Source organism: Neofelis nebulosa, chromosome 14 (genome assembly GCF_028018385.1).
Source record: "Neofelis nebulosa isolate mNeoNeb1 chromosome 14, mNeoNeb1.pri, whole genome shotgun sequence".
NCBI lineage: Eukaryota > Metazoa > Chordata > Mammalia > Carnivora > Felidae > Neofelis > Neofelis nebulosa.
In genome coordinates, this window is record NC_080795.1 from 44,782,825 (window position 1) to 44,805,899 (window position 23,075).

A 23,075-nucleotide genomic window follows, 5' to 3' on the forward strand; every position below is an offset into this window, starting at 1 on the left:
GCTGAAGTTTAATGCAGCTTCCTATCATGAGTTACAGCAAAAATGTGGCATAGTACCCAAATGAATGGAAGCTTGATAGTTTTAATGCGGAGTCAAGAGAAAAAAAGCATAAATTATTCTAAGCAAGGAAGAAATGCTCACAGATGAGGGCAACTCATAAAATACAGAAGGGAGCTCACAGGTTGACTAAGTTTGGAAAATGTTTTTAAAAAATGACAACAAAAGACAGGGATATCCACTCTCACCACCATTATTTAACATAGTACTGAAAGTCGTAGCCACAGCAATCAGACCACAAAAGAAATAAAATGCATCCAAGTTGGCAGGGAGGAAGTAAAACTTTCACTATTTGCAGATGCCATGATACTACATACAGAAAACCCGAAAGACTCTGCCAAAAGAATTGTTAGAACTGGTAAACAAATTCAGTCAAGTCACAAGATACAAAATCAATCTACAGAAGTCCATTGCATTTCTATACACCAATAATGAAGTGCAGAAAGCAAAATTTAAAAACTCAATCCCATTGACGATTGCACCCAAAACAATCAGATACCTAGGAATAAGTTTAATCAAAGAGGTAAAGACCTGAAAACTATAAAACTCTCATGAAGGAAACTGAAGATGACACAAAGAAATTTAAAGACATTCCATGCTCCCAGACTGGAAGAACAAATATTGTTAAAATGTCTATACTACCCCAAGAATCTGCATGTTTAATGCAATCTCTATCAAAATACCAATAACATTTTCCACAAAGGTAGAACAAACAATTGTATAATTTGTATGGAACCACAAAAGACCATAAATCGCCAGAGCAATCTTGAAAAAAAAAAAAAAAAAGCAAAGCTGGAGACATCGCAATTCTGGACTTCAAGTTACATTACAAAGTTATATCACAAAACAGTATGGTTCTGGCACAAAAACAGACATATAGATCAACAGCACAGAAAACCCAGAATGAACTCACAACTATATGGTCAATTAATCTTCAACAAAGCAAGAAAGAATATCCAATGGGAAAAAGACAATCTCTTCAACAAATGGTGTTGGGGAAACTGGACAGCAACATGCAAAAGAATGAAACTGGACCACTTTCTTACACCATACATAAAAACAAACTCAAAATGGACGAAACACCATTGGCCAGAAGATGGCCATAGCAACTTCTCTCTAGATAGGTCTCCAGAGGCCAGGAAAACAAAGCAAAAATAAACTGCTAGGGCTTCATCAAAATAGAAAACTTCTGCACAGTGAAGGAGACAACCAAAAAAACTAAAAAGCAACCTACAGAATGGGAGAAGATGTTTGCGAATGACATATCTGATAAAGGATTAATATCCAAAATATATAACTTATAAAACTCAACACCTAGAAAACAAATAATCCAATTTAAAAATGGGCAGAAGAGATGAATAGACATTTTTCCAAAGAAAACATACACATGGCCGACATACACATGAAAAGATGCTCGACATCATTCATCATCAGGGAAACAGAAATCAAAACTACAATGAGGTATCACCTCATACCGGTCAGAATGGCTAAAATCAACACCACAAGAAACAACAGGTGTTGGCAGGGATGTGGAGAAAGGAGAACCCTTTTGCACTGTTGGTGGGAATGCAAACTGGTGCAGCCACTGCAGAAAACAGTATGGAGTTTCCTCAAAAAGTTAAAATTGCTCTACTAAGTATTCACCCAAAGAATATAAAAATACCAATTCAAAGGGATACAGTGCACCCCAATGTTTATAGCAGCGTCATCTACAATTGTCAAGTTATGGAAACACCCCAGTGTCTGTTGACTGATGAATGGATAAAGATGTGGTATACAGACACAATGGAATATTACTCAGACAGAAAAAAAAAGAATGAAACCTTGCCATTTGCAACAATATGGTTGGAGCTAGAAGGTTTAATGCTCAGCGAAATAAGTCAGTCACAGAAAGACAAATACCATATGTGGAACTTAAGAAACAAAAGAAATGAGCAAAGGGGAAAGAGAGAGGCAAACTAAGACACAGACTCGTAACTATGGAGAACAAACTGACGGTTACCAAAGGGGAGGTGGCAGGGCTGGGGGGGCGGGGGGAGGACAGGTGAAATAGGTGATGGGGGTTAAGGAGTGCTTCTGCGTTGTATGGAAGTGCTGAATCACTATACTGTACACCTGAAATCAGTATTACACTGTATGTTAACTAATGGGAATTTACATAAAAACTTTTAAAAAACGACAACAAAAAGGTAACCTGGTAGCATATCTAAACAGCCGCTGTTAAATGCTGACTGCTAGACTGCTAAGGGTTGCACAATGACTTAATTTCCTTAACTCAGTTGTTTAAAGAATATTTTTCTATAAGGCTATACCTATAATATTATCATAAAGGAAAATGGCAAAATAGAATTTGCTTGCAGATACTAGCTGTAATTAACTAATTTCTGCAATTCAAGGTGGGGACTTAACTGCATCTTGTTTCTATTGTACTTTATATAGATACACTAAGGGAAAGCTTTCAGTGTTCAGAGTCAGGGCAAGAATCATTAAATGTTTCAGATAAAAGTAAGGCAATTCCAGGAATTTTGTACCATTACTGAAGTTCTAATGAATTAAAGACAGTACATTTCTTTTCATCAAAGTGTACAATCACTAAAATGACTAGCTTTTTTAGGTCTTTCTTCCATTAGCAACAATAATTTACAACTGACTATTCATTTGACTAGTTACTAAAAGAGCATGGTTGATTATTAGCTTTTTATATATTTATAAATTTGTAACTCTATCATATAACTTCATTGCATTCTCAGATTAATATAGAAAGTTAAAAACTGACTACTGAAGGCCTGTAGAATTACAACTGGATATTCTAAGCCAGGTTACTGAGGCTTCTGTAAGATACTTTACTAATTAACACCAGCTTTAATTATACTTCATACTGCATATCAAGCTAAACACACACTACTACTTAATTCATACAGAAAAATCAGTTCCTTTATTAAGAACCATGAAAAATATACCTTTTGAAATTAAGATATTTGTTTTCTACAATTCTTTTATCTGTTACTATATACTACTTTGATACCCTCTTTCATTTATCTCCTTAAGATCTGTCTATATTTATGGGAAGAAGATTTTTCCACTACTGACAGACAAAATTATGAACCCAAACTAGTTTGGTTTTGAACCAAGACAACTATATTTTGAGTTTACAAAAAAAAAAGGTTATTTACTGGAAAGCCTCCCAATACGATGAATCCAACCTAATGAAACTATTTTATTGAGTGAGAAGTTCTGTGGGACAAAGTTGCCAACCTAATGTCAGGATGGGAGAGAATGTGGAGTCACTATTAGGTTGACCAGGCTAACAAATCTAACAGTCCCAAAAAGAACAATATACTTCTAACTGTAAAAGATGTATATCGGGGAGTATGATGGAAGCTTCTTATGTAAAGGGTTTTGACACTAAACTACCACGTATATCCTGAAAATCTGAATTAAGTATGAAAGTACAAAAATAATTTCAGACTTAAAGAAATTTCATTTATGACAGTTAAAGTAAAACACAACTCTTTTATTACCAACACAACCTGATATATGTATTACTAGTAACCTCAGTTGATCCTAACAACTTATTTTGAAATCTAATGGATTATTTAAGAAGTAAGCACTGCGGGGCATCAGTCTTATTAAAAGGTGATAAATTATACTGTCCACTCTTTGATCCTAAATGCCACAATTGGTTCCTAACATCTCTTTTGATGTAATTATCCCAACAGTCCCCACTGCTTATTAGCCAAACATTCAAAATGAGGTTATGAACAGAAAGCCCACACAGTCAAAATAACTTCCTCAGACATCAACATCAGCCATAACATATGCTTGGAGTATAATACCTTTGTTTTAAAATGTAAAGTAGCCAATTTTTCATCACAATCTTCTAAATAAATGACATTTTGAAAAGAACAAGTTACTATGAGGAAAGTTTATGCTTGTTAGAACTCTTCTTGGTAAGCCATTTTTCTTTTTGCCATGTGCTTTAAACATCTTAATAAATTCCACCATGATCACAAGAAACCACACAGTGCACCTGTGCTCTCTGTCTTAATGAATCCAATAAGTACAGGCCTGCTCACTTTAATTTGTAAAGGAAACGATGATACAGTCAGTTTTAACTTAAGGTATTAATTATCCAAATAAGCAGAATTAGCTTAATGTTCCAGTAGACCTTGCCCAGATACAACCACTAAGTAACATTTTCTGAAATTATGGCAGTTTTAAAAACAGCAAGTTTGGAGGAATAAGGAAGCAGAATGCTCCATCCAAATGGATTAAATTATACTGAGGAACCGATGTAGCAGTTCAGAGACACTCAAGTTTTTGTTGACTTTAACTACTACAGAATCAATTAAAAGCAGTTTAAATGCCCAGTGGGTAATTAACCGTCGCCGTTTTATGCCTACCTGTATATAAACACATTATCTTTCAAGAAGGCCACTCTCCTTTCAAAACAAAGGTTATAACTGTCCTAAATGCCGCAGCATACCGATGGTCAAAATCTTATAGAAACTCCACATGGACCCAGACAATCACATGATATAACTGTGCACATGCCACACGCCATCTGTTGGATATGACTGCCAGCGCAGATTTCGTGAGCTGGCAAAGGACTGAAATAGTCAAGAATTCTGCAAGTATTTCAAAGTGCAGGCTTCTCATTAATTTTAATTTCCTGTTGGCTCTACAAGGAAGGAGTGCGTAGCGAAAGCGCAATGTGCCACATACACTCAAGTTCATGCCACATGTACACCTGTAATCATAAACTCTTATCCAGGGCTATCCACTAAAAACACTTGAGATTCTGTGTTTATTTCTTCTTTACCCCAGAAGAAATAAATCTGCCATATCTACATTATCTTTTCATACTTTGTTAATACTTTTGCAAACATCTGGAAATACTTGACAATAATCACTTAATTAATGCAAAGCTAATCGATGACAATATGCTTAAATACTTCACTCGACTGAAGTGGTTTCCTCGGTCCACACAACTAGGGAATGACGAGAACAAGAAGCGCTTTGACAAAGGAGTACACTACAAGGGAAACTCTTAGCCAACATCTCTTTAAAAAGATGAAGCAGATGATACCGTACTGCTACTCTGCTAAAAACTGGTAGATGCTGCTGGCTTTGGTTTGCCCCTCCGGGCTCTCCACAGGGCCTGTGTCACGGACGGCTTTCCAAAGGGCTGGCATTGCTACAAGCGTCTGAATGGGCTCTTGTATTCCACCACTGTCTCCACAACATTACCCTCCAGAACTGCTGGCCGCCGTAGGACAGCGAAAAGACCCTGAGAAAGAAATATTTCTCCAGAACGAGGGACGATTCCTGAGATGCGCACGGTGGCCCCAGGAGCACTTTCTCTGGGCTTGCTGCTTGCTGTGTTTTGTGGCAGTGAGGTGTCAGTTTGCTCATCTGTTTGTTTCCCTAGAACCATACAGACTTGCCAATCCAGGAATCAGAAGTAGACGGGAAAACCACTTAGGAAAGTCGGAGGCAAATTTGCACTTGGAGGGGAGGACTTTATATTTCCTCTGCTACCATTATTGAAACTTTTTTCTCCAGTGCTGCTCTGGAGGAGTCTTGTGCCCATTAGCTCAAAAGGCAATGCAAATTGAATAAATATTTTAAAATCATAGCAATCAAGAAAGGTTAACTTACATTTCAGTTTGAGTCAAAGTCAAAAACATGGCTGATTTACCTAATCCCTCTCATACTAGTAATTATTGTCAATCCAATTTTTTTTTTATTTTTTAAAGATTGGAACCAATATAGTAGGTTAACAGATGGCTTTTAAAGTTTTTGTTCTTGTTCCAAAATCTTTACGTTACCCAAAATATATCTATTTAAGTATAATACTGTAATTTCTGCAAAACATGATCTACAAGCTCTCTATTTAACGCTAAACAATCTGGATGCTAGGGCTGTTTGGAAATAATTCTAACAAAAACTGAAACATTAGTCTAGTACTATAATAAACAGATTTGCCTTTTATATTTGTTTTTAGGAATCTTCATAGGCACACCCTAAACAGAACATGTTTTGTGGAGTTAAAATAACTGGTTCAATTAGCCCAAATATATTTTATGCTATCTTTATTTTACCCCCAAATTGGTGAAATCATAAATTAATACTCCTCTCATCTCATTACAACCAGGAACATTAGCATAAAACAACAGTTCACAGAAAATCCAAAAGACAAATGCTAAAAGAAAATACACAAATTATGTTGCATACAGGCTTTTGGGTAAAGAATGCTTCCTACTCTGCACATCTGTCTAGCAAGTGCCTCTCTGAATGTTTTGTCCTTTAGGAATCTGCTCTGAATACCACAAAAGACAATTAAGTCTTTCACTTTTCTTGAAATCTATTTTCCTCAATGCAAAATGATAAGCCTTCTATGCGTTGGAAATATGGTCAAAACAACTTTGGGTTGTTTTAAGGAACTTCTACATAATAGACATAGGAATCACGTAAAAATCTAGTTCTTTTGGAAGGTAGCCTTAAGACACGTCATAAAGAGAGAAGATAAACACATAAACCTTAACATACTTTATATTTTGATGAGTCACTTTTTTTTTTTTTTTAACATTCTATGTATCTAATGTATGATGGGATTAATAAGACCAGATTTCCCTTATCATTACCAGCTGGTGTTTTATGTGGAAATCTGTCTTTGCTTTTAGTCCATTTCCTTACTTTGCAAGCAAAGTATCCCATCAAACCCCTTCCACTCTGTCGCACCCATACTGCCTCTTTTCCTACTCCTTTAGCCCCTCTCGCACTCTCCTTTTTTTTTTTTTTTTACCATACTCACCAGACTCTTGGCAATTCTTTATTCATCCCCTGCTAATCCTTCCTTTATCCATCTCCTCTTTATTCTCATTTACATTCCCCTCAGTGGCTATTACAACATTTCCCACTTTCCTCAAAGTGATGAGAGGGTTGAGCAGTAGTTCCAGCTGACAGGTGTGTAAATGTTGGGGTAGAAAGAACTCTGGTAACTCTGTACCACGCCCCCCCCCCATACCTTTTTAAGGCTACATGCCTTGTATACATCAAAAAAAAAATTATTCTGAAAAAACTGGATCCAGTCATGACCTCTTAAAGCCTCTTTCTTAACTGTGAGGACATTTTCCCTTCCTTTTTTTTTTTTTTAAATTACTTTCACTACCTAAGGTTCGTCACCTTAACCAAAATTATATTCCTTTAAGTTTGTTTATTTATTTATTTATTTATTTATTTATTTATTTATTTATTTAGAGACAGAGAGAGAAAGGGAGGGGGAGGGAGAGAGAGAGAGAGGGAGGGAGGGAGAGAGGGAGGGAGAGAGGGAGGGAGGGAGAGAGAGAGGGAGGGAGAGAGAAAGAGAGAGAGGGAGGGAGGGAGAGGGGCAGAGAGAGAGGGAGAGAGAGAATCCCAAGCAGGCTCCACGCTGTCAGTGTAGAGCCCAATGTGGGGCTCAATCCCACAAACTGTGAGATCATGACGTGAGCTGAAACCAAGAATCGGACGCTCCACCCCCAAAACTGTATTCTTTAATCTAGTAAATCAGCTATTTCAGTGTTTTTAATCTTTTCTAATGTCTCCTATACTTACTTCTGTTTTTGTTGCTTCTTTTCTACTTTATTACTATATTATTTCAAGCCCGTTTCACATAACTGATATCCCTTACCTCTAGTCTTTTCCTTTCAATCAACACTGCATACTACCATCGAGATTAATATTCTAGGGGCGCCTGGGTGGCTCAGTCGGTTAAGATTCTTGATTTCAGCTCAGGTCATGATCTCACAGTTTGTGAGCTCTAGCCCTGCATCGGGCTTTGCACTGACAGTGTGGAGCCTGCTTGGGATTCTGTCCCCAGCCTGCGCTCGCTCTCTCTCTCTCAAAAAAAAAAGATTAATATTCTAAAACACTTTCATCATGTCATTCTCCAACTTAAAAACCTTCAATGGTTTTCTACTGTCCAGGAAATAAGAATTCAGACTTTGCAATCTCTCATTCAAGTCTTCGACCATCTGAGCCAGACCTACCTTTCCACTATCATATTGTTCCAAATGAACTTGAAAGTCTCTACTTCATTTTCATCCAATACACCTCGTGGTTTCCTACCTCTAAGATTTTTACTACACACATCATCCTGTGGTGCCTGCCTTCCCTCCTTCTGTTATCCATCTTTCAAAGCTAAGATAAAGTCCTCCTCCACAGTATAATTTCACAAACTACTCCAGCCTTTGCTCAGTCCCTGCTTATGCAAAACCACATGACGTTTGCATTATTGCTCTAGCTTAGAATTTAATTAATTTATATCTTGTCTTAATTTTATAAACTTATTTCTCTATAGAGCTGAGCACAATCCAAGCAGAGAGTAGAGCATTTGTTAAATTAGTTTAATGGTTTATAACAAATTTTGTAATTTCCAGATAGAAGGACTCCAAAATATACGATAGGCTGACAATTTTACCAGAGGTTTAGAGGAGCCGGCCACTGGAAATTCAATGCTTTAATTTACAAAACTAGAAGGAGCCTAAAAGGGACAGTGGAAAGCTACATGTCAAAAGTTGTGTGTGAAAATTTAAAAAGCAGGGTACTGAAACGACTCTTACCAAAATCACAAATGACCTCCAATTTCCTAAATTCAAGATTCTAATTTTAGTTGAATTTTAATTATGACAATTTCTAGTGGAACATTTGCAAAGATGATCACAACAAATCCTTTCATTTTGCAGAGCTCTCTGCTCTTTTCCCCATCATGAGATAAAATCGATTTCTTTTTTTTTTAATTTTTTTTTTCAACGTTTTTTTATTTATTTTTGGGACAGAGAGAGACAGAGCATGAACGGGGGAGGGGCAGAGAGAGAGGGAGACACAGAATCGGAAACAGGCTCCAGGCTCCGAGCCATCAGCCCAGAGCCTGACGCGGGGCTCGAACTCACAGACCGCGAGATCGTGACCTGGCTGAAGTCGGACGCTTAACCGACTGCGCCACCCAGGCGCCCCTAAAATCGATTTCTAAATCCCTTGAATCTGGACTGGCCTTGTGACATATTTAAACTTAACAGAATATGGTAGAAATGACACTGTGAGAATTCTCCCCTCCTCTTATTTATTTATTTTTATTGTGGTAAAAAATACAGAACGTCAAATTTAGCCTTTTGATGATTTTTAAGTTTACAGTTCAGTGTATGAGATACATTCACACCGTTATGCAAACATCACCATTATCCAACCCCAGAACTTTTTTCAACTTGCAAAACTGAAACTCTGTGCCCATTAAACAAGAACTCTCTCCTTTCCCCTCTCCCCACAGCCCCTGGCAGCCACCATTCAACTTTCTCCCTCTGTAAATCTGACTATTCTGGGTGCCTCATATAAGTGAAATCACACAGTATTTGTTCTTCCGTGATTGACTATTTCACTTAGCATGATATCTTCAAAGTTTATTCATGTTATAGCGAGGTTACAGCATGTGTCAGAATTTCCTTCCTTTGTAGGCTGAAAAATATTCTCTTGAATGTATATACCACATTTTGTTTATCTATTCATCTATCAATGGACACTTGGCTCGCTTCCACCTTTTGCCTATCATGAATAATGTCACTTGTATATCTTCTTTGGAAAAATATTTATTTGAGTCCCTCACTCATTTTTTAACCGGGCTGTTTGGTTTTTTTGCTGTTGAGTTGTAGTTCTTTATATATCCTAGATGTTAACCCCTTATCAGATATGTGATTTGCAAATGTTTTCTCCCATTCCATGGGGTGCCTTTTCACTCTATTGACAGTGTCCTTAGATGCACAAAAAAATTGATTTTAATGTACCCTAATTTATCTACTTTTGTTGTTCCCTGTGTTTTTGGTGTCATATCCAAGAAATCATTGCCAAATCCAATGTTAGGAAGATTCTCTTATGTTTTCTTCTAAGAGTTTTATAGTTTTAGTTCTTATGTTTAGATCTTTCATTTTGAGTTAATTTTTGTACATAGTGTAGAGTAAGGGCCCAACCTCATTCTTTTGCACATGGCTGTCCAATTTCCCCAGTATCATTTGTTGACAAGACTGTTCTTTCCCCATTGAATGGTCTCAGTATCCCTGCCAAAAATCACCTGATTATATATGGGACGGTTTATTTCTGGTGTCTTTATTCTACTCAACTGGTCTATATGTCTGTCTTGTTTTGATTACTAAAGCTTTGTATGAGTTCTGAAATTGGTTAAGATGAGATCTCCAACTTCATTTCTCTTTTTCAAGACTGTTTTGACTATTTGAGTCCTTTCAAATTCCATATGAATTTTAGGATGGATTTTTGTATTTCTGCAACAAAAATGTCATTGGGATTTTGACAGAGATCACATTGAATCTACAGATTGCTTTGGCCCATACTGACATCTTAACAACAGTAAATCTTATAACCCATGAACAAGAAATATCTTTCTTTATATTGGTATCTTTAATTTCTTTCAGCAACGCTTTATAGTTTTCAGTGTATAGGTCTTTCACCTCCTTTGTTAAGATTATTCCTAAGGATTCATTCTTTTCTATGCTATTATAAATGGACACTGTGCAGATTCTAGGCGTAGGTCTGAAGAGGCCTTACAACTTCTCTGTCACCCTCTTGGTAGGCTGCTACAACCACATAAAAATGCCAGGCTTGCCTGATAGCATCATATGACCTAGGCTACTGTGGGCACCACTGCCACACACACGAGTGAGGTAATTTTAGGGGTGCCTGGGTGGCTTAGTCGGTTAAGCGTCCAACTCAGCTCAGGTCATGATCTCACAGTTCATGAATTTGAGCCCGGCATCAGGCTCTCTGCTGTCAGCACAGAGCCTGCTTTGGATCCTCTGTCCCCATTTCTTTCTGCCACTCCCCTGCTTGCCTTCTGTCTCTCTTGCCCTCTCTCAATAATTAACTTTTTTTTTTAAGAGTGAGGTAATTTTAGAGAGATCATTCAGATCCCGTCAAGCTGCCGGATGATTACAGCCACTTGACAGACCCCAGGTAAGACCAGGAGAAGAACCACTCCACCGAACCTAGTCAAAATGCTTACCCACAAAATTGTGAACAAATAAAATAGTTGTTATTTTAAGCCATTAAGTTGGGGGGGGGGGCGGGTAGCAAAGACTAACTGAAACAGAAATAGAATTAAATCATTTTATTTGCTATTTCTTAACCATGATAATTTATTCATTACTTTGTAGCTCATTTCAAATTGTTTCTCAGAGGCTATTAAGGTTTATTCCAACTGAGACAAGACAAAGTTCTTTGATGCTAAATACTCTACATAATTCATCATGTTCATGAATGATTTAAAGCTTGAATGTCAGCATTCTAAATAATTTATGATTTTTTAAAAAGTAGACAGCTTAAAATGAAATCTTCCCAGAACTACTATAGAAATATAGATTTTATTTTTGAATATCTAACTTCAAAATTGAAAAGACAAAAATAAGTAGATATTACAATTAATGTTTTCAGGCAAACTTGCGCCCTTGCTGAAATTTGCTAGCTATCTGTACTAACTATATTGGGAATAGATTTTGAAACTTTAGTATCTGATTATTTCAAAACACAATCACAATATTTAGGAGAAAAGTACTAAACATTAAAAATACTTATAATCCCAAAGCATTTAGAGGCATGTTGACTAAGCAAAATGGCTATTATTTAAAAACATTAAAGATATACATATACCTAAAATTCTATTTACTTATAAAGAAATGCATTTATTTATATTTATAGCTGTAACTATAACTATAGGATTATAGTTATTTTATGTGGAAAAAAATCTTACAGAACAATATGCAAAACTAACATATTATTTAAAACATGCTAAAGCAAAAATTTACTCCATAAAAATTTCTACTCCATTAAAGAACTCATTTTGAGAATTTACTTCAAGATGTGGAAATAGTTGCTTTAGAATTGTTCACCTATATTATACGCAGTCTTTAAAAGAAATGAATAACAAGGAGCAGGGCAGAAGAAATAAAGAGAAAATATAACAAAGAAGCAATGAGGCACAGTTTTATACTGAAATTTATATGCTAACTAGATATACAACAGCACTATTATTTCTGACAAACCAAGTGGAATTAACACTTACCAAGTAGAAACTAATTCAATTAACTATCAAAGTTGAGGCAAATTTCTCAAAGTCTATGTCATAAATACCTTTGTACCATTTACTTTGGAAAGTAAATTTACTGTCAGAAATATCTGGTATTTGCACTATTAAAAAATGTTTTTAAGTTTATTTATTTTGAGAGAGAGCACACACAAGCAGGGGTTAGGACGGGTAGGGGGAGGGAGGGAGAGAGAGGGGGAGAGAGAGAGAGAGAGAGAGAGAGAGAGAGAGAGAGAGAGAGAGAATCATAAGCAGATCCTGTGCTGTCAGCACGGAGTCTGACACAGGGCTCAATCCCATGAACTGTGAGACCATGACCTGAGCTGAAATCAAGAGTCAGACGCTTAACCAACTGAGGCACCCAGGCGTCCCTAAAAACATTTTTTGACATAGTTGTTATTTTAGTTTTAAAGAGTCCTAAACATTTCTCTAAATTTGGTCTCTGATTTATTTAGCTATAAGCAATTATTTACATTTCTCTGCAAATACCTGTCTACAAGCAAACAATAATTTTACCACTCTCTTATCTACATATATAGCTATACACTGAATATTAATACACTCATTGTCTAAATTTTACACACACACACACACACACACACACACACACACACACACACAAACTGTGCTTCTCAATGTGATGATAAAATGAAGAAGGATAAAATATAAATGGAAGAATTAAAATGTACTTACAAAGTCAAAGTCTCCATCCTGAGGAACTTTCCAGTTGTCAGGAAAAACATTTTTGGACATAGGAAAGGGTTCATGCATGTTCTGATTACAGTTTTCATGACTTTTATTCTTGAAGTCCTGTTTATCAAAGTAGTCCATAAAAGATGGTCTTTGTACTTGTGGTGAAGTTGCGTTTCCTTAGGTAAACAAAGAACACAGAAACGGCATAAGTTCTTACATTTAAAGAAGTGTGGTTTTTATCGAAGTATGATTTTTTTATTGAGCAAATAATAAATTTGCACTGGTCAGATTCAAGGCCAACATTGTCAATTTAATGAAGAACAAAGTAAAATGAAACAATGAAAAAACAAAAATATCCAGGCCACATAATAATTTGACTAATGATTAGGCAAAGACCCACAATATTCTTAGATTGTAGAAAACATTTGAGAATTTTGGCAATAGTTTATTATAGTTTTACTAAAAATCGTTTCAAGTATATTGAAGCCTGTCAAATGAAGTAAAATTTTAAAACACACTTATTTTTAAACACCTAAGCCTCCATTGTTATTGTCATTGCACACCACAAGCTAAAGAAGTTATAAGGACTTACCCAGGTTTCTCTTATGTCTTTGTTTCCTTACAGTCTTTCTAGCTGATTCCACCTCATCCTGGACTCCCATAGTTTCGCCTATCATATTTATATGTGACTCCTAACTGTCACTTCACCAGCCTAGATCTTGCTTCTGAGTTCTATTTCTAAAACTTTGCCATATTTAAGTCAGAAAACCAATTTTTTATTTCTAAAGCTCACTTCTAAGTTCTATATCTTGACTTTCCTACTGCTTACTTTTGGACTACTCCATCTGAGGTGAGTCCGAGTTACCTCAAACTTACCAGTTCTAAAACTAAAGCTAACTTCTAAAGTTTAATGTCCTTAAGGTTCATCCATGTATTAGCATGTGTCAGAACTCCCTTCCTTTTTAAGCTAAATAATATTCCATTGTATGTATAACTCACATTTTGTTTACCCATTCATCTGTCAATAAACACTTTTGACTATTTTCAATAATGTTGCAATGAACATGGATGTACAAATATTTCGAGGCCCTGCCGACTATATGTTTTTAAGTCTTTTTAAGCTAACCAAGTTTTTCTCTATACATCTGCAGATCTTTATTTACAAGTAATTTTATTTTTTAATAGCTACATAGAGGCCTTTTTCACTTTCTTATGGGTGCTTTAATGGTTGTACCTAATCCCTGATCAAGTGAGTCATTATGATACAATGTAAGCAAACACGAATAATTGTTAGTAAAAGTAATGTTTATTTTTTATTTTCAGTCTATGAATTATGTCTTTTATATGTGTTTCTGAGTTTGTCTTTTCGTTAGACTATAAGTTCCCTAATGCAGGAACCCAAATAATTTCACAAATAAGAGAACTATGATCATCAAGGAGTGTTTTTGATTATCCACCCAGATGTTCAACATCAATGGCATGAGGAAGAGCTAATGAGATGGTATGTGGCATTTCAACATCATTACTTTTGAATTAGTAAGAGGCTGCTAGTATTTCAGTACTAGCAACTGTGAATTGGCAATAATAAATTTGAGAAATTATTGTGACTACTACAGTTTTTAGAATGATCTGTCCCAGTGAAGTCAGAAGGAATCTGATATTCAGAATATGCATGTATTAGTGGAAAAATAGGGGAAAAAACTGTTTATCTAAAGACTCATCATCTAATCAGAACTGCTCAGGCTTTAGAAGGCTTGAAAATAAGGGTGAGAAGACATCTGGGACCCAAATGGCACCCCCTGAAAAGATACTAGACATTCCATCAAAATTAGGATAGTATAAAATATCAATATTCATAGTAAACTTTCAGAACTTACAACACTCTCATATCCTACATACAAAATCCATGAAAAAAGAACTTCTCAGGGACAATGTATCAAGATAACAGCCAAAGCTGTCTTTATATTCCCTGTCAGAACAGACTTTACTGGTATGTTAAAAATGAACAAAATATAGGAGGAAAGGTACAATATCTCAATAATCAATAAACATAATATAAAGATTTTATTATCAATTTTCTTCCCTAAAATCTCCTATTGTTAAAAAAATAAATTGTTTAATCTGATGAGGTTAAATTACTGACATTTGGATGGGACATACATTCCAATAACATTTTCAACAGATTTTAAGAACTCCTGAATCACCTCTGGGCCTCATTATTTTTTTTTCATTTTTTTTTCTTTTTCTATTATTATTATTATTATTTAATTTACACCCAAGGTTAGTTAGCATACAGTGCAACAATGATTTCAGGAGTAGATTCCTTAATGTCCCTTATCCATTTAGCCCATCTCCCCTCCCACAACCCCTCCAGTAACCCTCTGTTTGTTCTCCATATTTAAGAGTCTCTTATGTTTTTTTCCCCTCACTGTTTTTATATTATTTTTGCTTCCCTTCCCTTAAATTCTTCTGTTTTGTCTCTTAAAGTCCTCATATGAGTGAAGTCATATGATATTTGTCTTTCTCTAATTTCGCTTAGCATAATACCCTCTAGTTCCATCACGTAGTTTGACTGCTGAGTAATACTCCATTGTATATATATATATATACACCACATCTTTTTTATTCATTCATCCATCTATGGACATTTGGACTCTTCCCATAATTTGGCTATTGTCAATAGTGCTGCTATAAACACTGGGGTGCATGTGCCCCTCTGAAACAGCATACCTGTATCCCTTGGATAAATACCTAGTAGTTCTGGGCCTCATTATTACAAGACATCTTTATCTCCAGAATTAAAATTTGGCTCCTATGGAAACCTTTTATTAAAAAATAAAGCCAGGAATTTAACCTCAATTTTTCTCTACCTCTTCCTTTTTTATGAGAATAAATAATAAAATATTACAAGTGTTGCTCAATGAATTTTCTATAAAATGAGTAAGTCAAATGATGGAGGGGATAAAGATAATCCCTCAAATGAAAACTTTCTCTGCTTGATATTCTTTTCTTGTTTAAGAGTAATTTTGTAATAGGATTAGTTATTTGTAAGTTCTTATTTTAACCAGCTAGTCTTAAGATGGGTTACACACATAGAGATCTCAAAAATTTGGCACTTGGTACGAGAAAGGGTTATCAATATTTATATAGTAAAATCAGAATCAAAAGAGTAACAGTGGCTTCGTTGGCAACTCATTCCTGGAAAAGTAAGACACCATGGAGATCACAATTACTAACTGCATTTGACAAACACAGATTTTCACTGCAGCAAATTTCTAAACAGCACTCTTCTAAAAATGAATTTTGTATATTAGGTGCTTTGGAAAAATAAAACAAAACAAAAACATATTATGACATCATTAATCCACTGACGCCAACAGCACTCCCTGACCAATGCCCCTCCCGCTTCCCACACCAGGCCAGGCTCACATTGCTCTTAGCAGTTGTCCCTCTAGTCAATACTGGCTTCACCACAGAGACTCTAGTTAGTCTTCCTTGTCTGCTTCTCAATTAGGAGACATGAAATTCTTCATCCTAGAATCTTCACCAATGTCCTGGTGTTGTACTGAAATTGTCACGGTCTTGTGATATACTAGTGACTCTTAGTACAGACCTTTGTATCTCAGTAAATACAAGAGTAATATTTTCTTATTGGAAACTAATATTTATAGAGCAGTTATTCGAATATGGCCTACATTTTAACAGCAGCAACGTGCACAGGAAAGGAGAGGAGAAAAATAAAATCTTAAAAGTTGCTTTTCTGGGGTGCCTGGGTGGCTCAGTTGGTTAAAGAGTCCACCTCTTGATCTCAGGTCATGATCTCACAGTTGTGAGACTGAGCTTGGCATAGGGCTCCAAGCAGGGAGCGTGCACTCGCTCACTCTCTCTCTCTCTCTCTCAAAAAAAAAAAAAAAAAAAAAAAAAAAAAGATGGAAGATTGCAATAAAAGAATAATTTTTAAAAAGTTGCTTTTCCAATACAGAGAATAATAAAGTAGAGGAAAACTTTTAATCTTTTATAACAACCTTCACAACAAAAAGTAATTTGGGCTGGGAGGTACTTCCTTTAGAGATGTAGAGAGTAAGGAAGAAGGATAAAGCCAAGCAGTATTCTTGTCTGCCATGAGTCAGAAGAGTAAAAGCAGAAATAAGGAGTGGCAATAGAAAGGGAAGAGACAGACCAATCCCTGGAGCTGACTAAAAGAAAAAAGAAAATGACTAAGGAATTTCTTTCTGGGAATCTATGTTTACATCCCAACAATCCTGTGCTGGTCCTAACCCTATCTTAATCAGGAGCTCCTATCCCAAGTCACATGTGCTAGCAATAGTGTTCCAGTGTCTTAAAGTGAAAATTTTGCCTACCCTAATATCAATAGATCCTCCCTTCCTTGAGGTGCCAAGGTGTCTCTCCTGTGGAGAGGAATAGCCACGTAACACAATTCTGGCCAACGACACAAAAGATGAGGGTTTCTAGGAAAGTTCAATTTTCTTGGTGTAGGTAATACCCCCAGTTTCTTCTTGCTCTTTCTTCCTGCCTGGAATGCAGACTTGATGGCTGAAGATCTAGCAGTTATTCCGTAAGCAGGAGGACAAGAGAAGGTATCTTTGATACCTCAAAGATAGTGTCACAGAAAGGATCACTAAGGACCGCATGAAATCAGTCTACCAATGCAGGATGCTCTGCTTCTCGATCTCTTGTTAAATGAGAAAAGAAATTAATCTTACTTTGTTAAAACCACTATGATTTGGGTTTTCTGGTACACAGAGCCAAATTCAGTCCCCAACTGATACATTTCTGTTCCCAAGTGGAGCATGTAGGAAGAGGTAAGAGCAGCAATCTTCAGTTTTACTGTAGGAATACCCCAATTTGAAACTTGAAATCTGCTATTATTCACAGTGGTTTAATTTTCACTGCATTTTAGATACACCATCATATTAAGTGTCTTTTACAGGCTGGCCTAAATACCCACGGTAAAATGCCTGTTGGGCTCCACACTCAAAATCTGGAAAAATAACCCATTCCTAAGTTAGAAAGAAACATTCTCACAGAGAGTTAACAAAAGTCTAAAAATCAACTTAAATAAAAGACGGAAGTCTATTCCATTAGATTTTTCTTTTCAGATAACTTTATAACAAGATCTGCTGACACATAATTTTTAATTCAAATTATGTGCTTGCAGTTCCAAATATTTTCCATTGTTTAATTTAAAACATTTAACTTTAAACGTATTAACACTTAGAATATATCTTGGTTATACATAAAGAACATGTTAAAAACAACTTTTTAAAATTTCTAAGGACAAAAATAGGTCAGGATTGTTTTAAAAGTTATGAAGGGGGGCAGCTGTAATTGCCTAGGAACGTGTAACCACACAACGTCAAACACATGCCCAGGGCGTGCAGTGGGGCCTCCAAGGAGATGCATGCTCACAGAAATATGGGACAGAGAGGGTGATGTTTCTGACCTACAATTAATTTTTGAAAAGAGGAAAAAAGAAATAGTAGGCCCTTCAACAGAAGAATGAGGTGGAAAAATCTCACAATGGTAAGCTCTGTCTTATGTGATTGCGGTTGCTATGGCAAATACTTTTTTTAAACACAGAAAGAACAATCACATTAAACTGACATCAATTTCTCCAGTTGCAGCTGAATTCTGACCCTAGCTTATATAAAAATATTTTTATTTTATTAATAAATTTAATGTTCCAAATTACCTTGTCCTCAATTTTGGCCCCAATTCCTTCAACTACCTGCTGTGCAACTAAGAATTCTTTAGCAATAAAGACTAAAATAATCACCACTCAATCCCTTTGTGCATTTGAAAGTTTAAAGAAAAAAAAATTGTTTTGCTTCTCCTTCACACATTCCCCAGAACATGTACAAGGAAACTAAACTGTGTGAATATAATACCTTTAGCAAATATGCCACTCATTAACTTTCTTAATTTGTACATGTCTTCTAAGCAGGTGAAATGTCTTCATGGGAATTTAAATATATAAAGGAATTTCAAAAATACTTTAACAAAATGTAATTTGTTTAATTTTTAATTTCTTAACATGATGATGACAAAGACACTTAAGTGTAGGGAATGAAATAACAATCACAACTTTAGCCTAAGATATTTTCACATCAAAGGAATTTATGAATATTACCTAATTTGATCTTCTAAAAATATTTTAAGATGTGGGTGTTCCACCTGATTAATGATCTTGGAAATCTGTTCTTTAATTTGCTGCCAGGAATACAGTGAATATTCATAAAAGCCAGGATGTTAGTACAGAAGCTACTGACATCAGCTTTTTCTTAACTTCATCGGACTATTTTAAAACAAAGGAGGATACAGACAACATGGAGAAGATCCAGAGACTATTCATAAAAAAGATTAAAAGCTTAGAAAATAATACCTGCACAAAGGTTAAAGGGACTGAAATTGTTCAGCCAGAAAAAGTCTGAGGACACCATTTAATAAGCATCCAAGTATACAAGAAGGGTTCTTCCCCAGAAAATAGTGACCAGCTGTTTTCCATCTCCAATGAGGGCAGAATAAAGGAAAACAGACAAATTGAAGCCCAAGGATTTTAGTTAAATAAAAGGGATGATTTCCTGTCTGAGTAATGAGCATTGTAATGGCCACTGTGTGTCTATGGAAACCTTCCTTCAGAGGCCTTTACAAGAAAGACAGATTTCCATTTGTGCAAGGAAGACTCCTATTTCACAGGCTTGTCTGTACTTTTGCTAGTAAAAGAGGTATCCTATGGCCAAAATACCTACACTAACAGACCCAAGCTGGGTCACACATCATTGAACATTCCACGGACCAAGAGCACACAGAAGAGCAGACCATATTCAGTACCGCCAGGTAACTCAAAACCACTGTAGCCACACATTTGCTGGACATTTTGTATTTCTGTAAAGAGAAATCAAGGGCTGCTGACTGCCCATATCGTTACGGGTATGTGCACCCAGCTGCAGGCGGGAGCGGTAGTTTACTGTTGTCACTTTTATTGCTATGTCACGGGCAAGATCAATCTTACCAATTAAAGATGCATACAAAAGTTTTTCATGAAAGAATGGTAAGATCTCTGATCTCCCCTACCCTGGTTAATGGTTTCTTGGCATCTCAAATTCCATCCTTAGTGATTTACTCCTTTGGTTCAAAACTCTGGAATTTTGGAGGAAAAGACTCATGAACATAAAACATTATTAATCATTTTATACCTACATGTCTGATGCTTTCCTAAAACAGGTTTTGGAAGAAAGTGAGAAGGAATGGAACTGAACCAGAGCTGCGAGAGAAGATGTTATTTAGCAAAGAAGGGGCCAGGGAGGCTGTTGCTCCGAGCAAATGGTCTCTCATTTACAATTTTGTTCAAGGACATCAGATGAATGAGGGAGCAGGAATACACAGGGGTCAGTGTCCCCTTCTTGGTATCTCTCCTAAACCCTTTTAAAATCAATCTAGGATCTATTTCTAGGATACACTCCTAAAAATCTAAAGCAGAACCTAACTGGCTTTCTCTTAGTAATTAAGTGAAATTACATAAATGTGCTGCCCAAAATGAAACAATAAAACTGTGAAATATTTTTAAAATCACTATGTGTTATAAATATATGAAAAGAAAACATTTATAAAATACATACTCAATTATAATAACTTAACCCAACATTTCATCATTGACAAACAGGTTATGAAGGTTAATATAAATAATATAAAAGATAAACACGACTGGTAATTTCTCTACCCATTTTTAATACAACATGGCCTCCACTAACTTTACCATCTGGGTCACTCATTCTCTACTGAATATGCTCCACTGTGTCTCCACCCCTCCTATATACTCCAGATAAGCTCTAGGCATTGAGAGCAGAGTGAAGCTGCTCATTTCCTTGCTCTAAAATGTGGTTATTAGTCCTAGCTGCACCTCAGAAGTACCTGTACAGTTTTACTGTTTTGATTTTTTGATTTATTTTTTAAATTGAGATGCCCAGGCCCTACTCTGGCCTGCAGAACCAGTATCTCTGCGGGGCACCTACTATGATATACACTTCTGAGGTTAGCTACATGGACCCAGGAGCAGGGTTTATCTTGTAAATCAAGCCCACTGCTCCAGTGTGTGGAGATCTCTTAAGATCCTAATCGCGTCTTAGAATGTCATTTATATTTTGCTCCACTTCACGTCATTTGCAATTCCAACAGACTTTCACTGTACAGCTTCATCCAAGTTTCTGTAAAAAATGTTAAGCTCTGCCAGGGCTGAGGCCTAGGCCCTATAGCATACAATGAGAAATCTTCTCCTTGACAGTTTAAGACTGAACACTACGGCTGACTAAAATTTAGCAACCACTGCCATTGCCTCTGGTAAGCGTTCTTATTGTGCAGGTGGGAAAGCTAAACACTGCATTTCCTAGAACTCCCTGCACCTTATCCTGGATAAGTGCACTTTTTCATGATTGGAAAAGAAGGCAGGCAGAAGCCATGAGCCTCTGACAAGCGCAGTACTGAAGAGGTAAGGGTTTCTTAGAGCAGCATGCCAGCGTCCAGTCAACAGCCTCACAGGTTGCAGTAGCCCTGGTAGCATTCTAATCCCTGAAGGGCAACAGGGCTTGAGCTCAGTCTGTATCACTGAACTCCAGAGGCCAATGGCAACCTCTGGATTCACTGCCTTCCTGACTGCAGCCGCCATATATTCCATCCTCACAGGCCACTCCTGTGAGGTAGAGGCATTCCTGGAGGCCTAGTCTACACAGCCCTCTTTTCCAACGTTTCCACAGATTTTGTTAATAGTCACATCTCTGACTTAAATCTCTTTATGTTTAAAATGCCCAGAGCAGTTTCTGTTTCCTCCAATAAACGCTGACTGATACAAGCCCATGTAGCTATAACCATTCAACCCTCATAACAGAACCATCAGCCAGTTCATACTACATAGTGGCTACCAGGATAGCATCAGAAACCTTGTCAAATACTTTTCCAAAATCCTAAAACACAATATCCAAACCCACAATTTCCTCTGACCTATATAAGCTTAGCCATGCTGTCGAAAAAAGGAAATTCCATTATTTTGGTATGATTCGTTCCCAGCGAACTATGCAAAGTTGTACTAATCTCAGTCTCCTTTCCTAAAGCATTTATAGATATTCTACACTCCTGCCCGAAAGGGATGCCAAGCTCACCAGCCCCTGAGTAGTGATGTTGATCTGGGGGCCAAACCAAGATCTGTATATTGGTTCCACTGCTTACTTGCTGTAAGACCTTGGACAAGTCACTTCACATTCCCAGGTCTCAGTTTCCTCAGGGGCAAATGGTAGTAATGATGCTACTCTACAGGGTCCTTGTGAGGGGTCAGTAAGATCATATATGCAAAGTCCTGAGCACAACGATGGCCTATGCCAGACCCTCCACTAATGACAGCTATAATTTGAGAAATCCACCCTTTTTTCTCTTTTCTGAAAATAAAATTTACAATAAAATTTAAATTTACTCTTTCGTGTCTCGTGACGCTTTCATGCATTTTTCATTTTTCTCAAAGAGACATCAAATTTCACGAACAGTGGAACATAGTTCTCTCACTTGAAAGTTATCTCAACACACATTATCGATCATACCTCTACTTGCAGATCCTCAGATCAACTGCGTGATCCCTTCCCATCTCCTCATCTTGCCATTCAAATTGTTCATATTTATGTCTGTGCTACCCTGTTCATTTTGGGGGTCATTATTCCCCATAGCACCCCCTCTGGCTATCTTACTGAATAACTAGAAATGGAGCGAGGTCTTAGAGGAAGGAGGGGAGGGTGGGAGCAAGAGTTTGCCCTGGGAAGGAAAAGGACTGGCTCACTGCTCACTGGCTCAACATGTGCAGTCCCGGGAAGCCCAGGCCTCCCTCACGGTGCAGGAAGCAGGGGTCCAGTTTCCCAAGCTGCTGGAAGCCCAAACTGACAGAGGAACAGATGGGAGATTATTTCTTATTGGTGACCTACTCTGCTAGGTGCTTGATATATCTACCTAAATTAATCTGCACTCACACACAAACACATATCCACAAAAGACCAGAAAAACAAATATACATCACTGAAGCTCAGAAAAGATGAACACAGTTAAACGTGGTCTGACTTTAAGTCCCATGGTCTTCTCAGTACACCACATCATTTGGTCAGAAAAGATTTGATGAATTTCTACTATTGTGCTGGATACTGCC

The 23,075-nt window shown here is 36.7% G+C and overlaps 1 protein-coding gene across 1 annotated transcript in view; it reads right to left on the reverse strand.

The window, feature by feature from the left end:
* Window positions 1-23,075, reverse strand: part of STK3 (serine/threonine kinase 3) — a 285,970-nt gene that overhangs the window by 60,305 nt on the left and 202,590 nt on the right. The window contains 1 exon segment of the mRNA XM_058698688.1: window positions 12,878-13,053. Within this exon segment, the coding sequence (XP_058554671.1) occupies window positions 12,878-13,053 (176 nt within the window).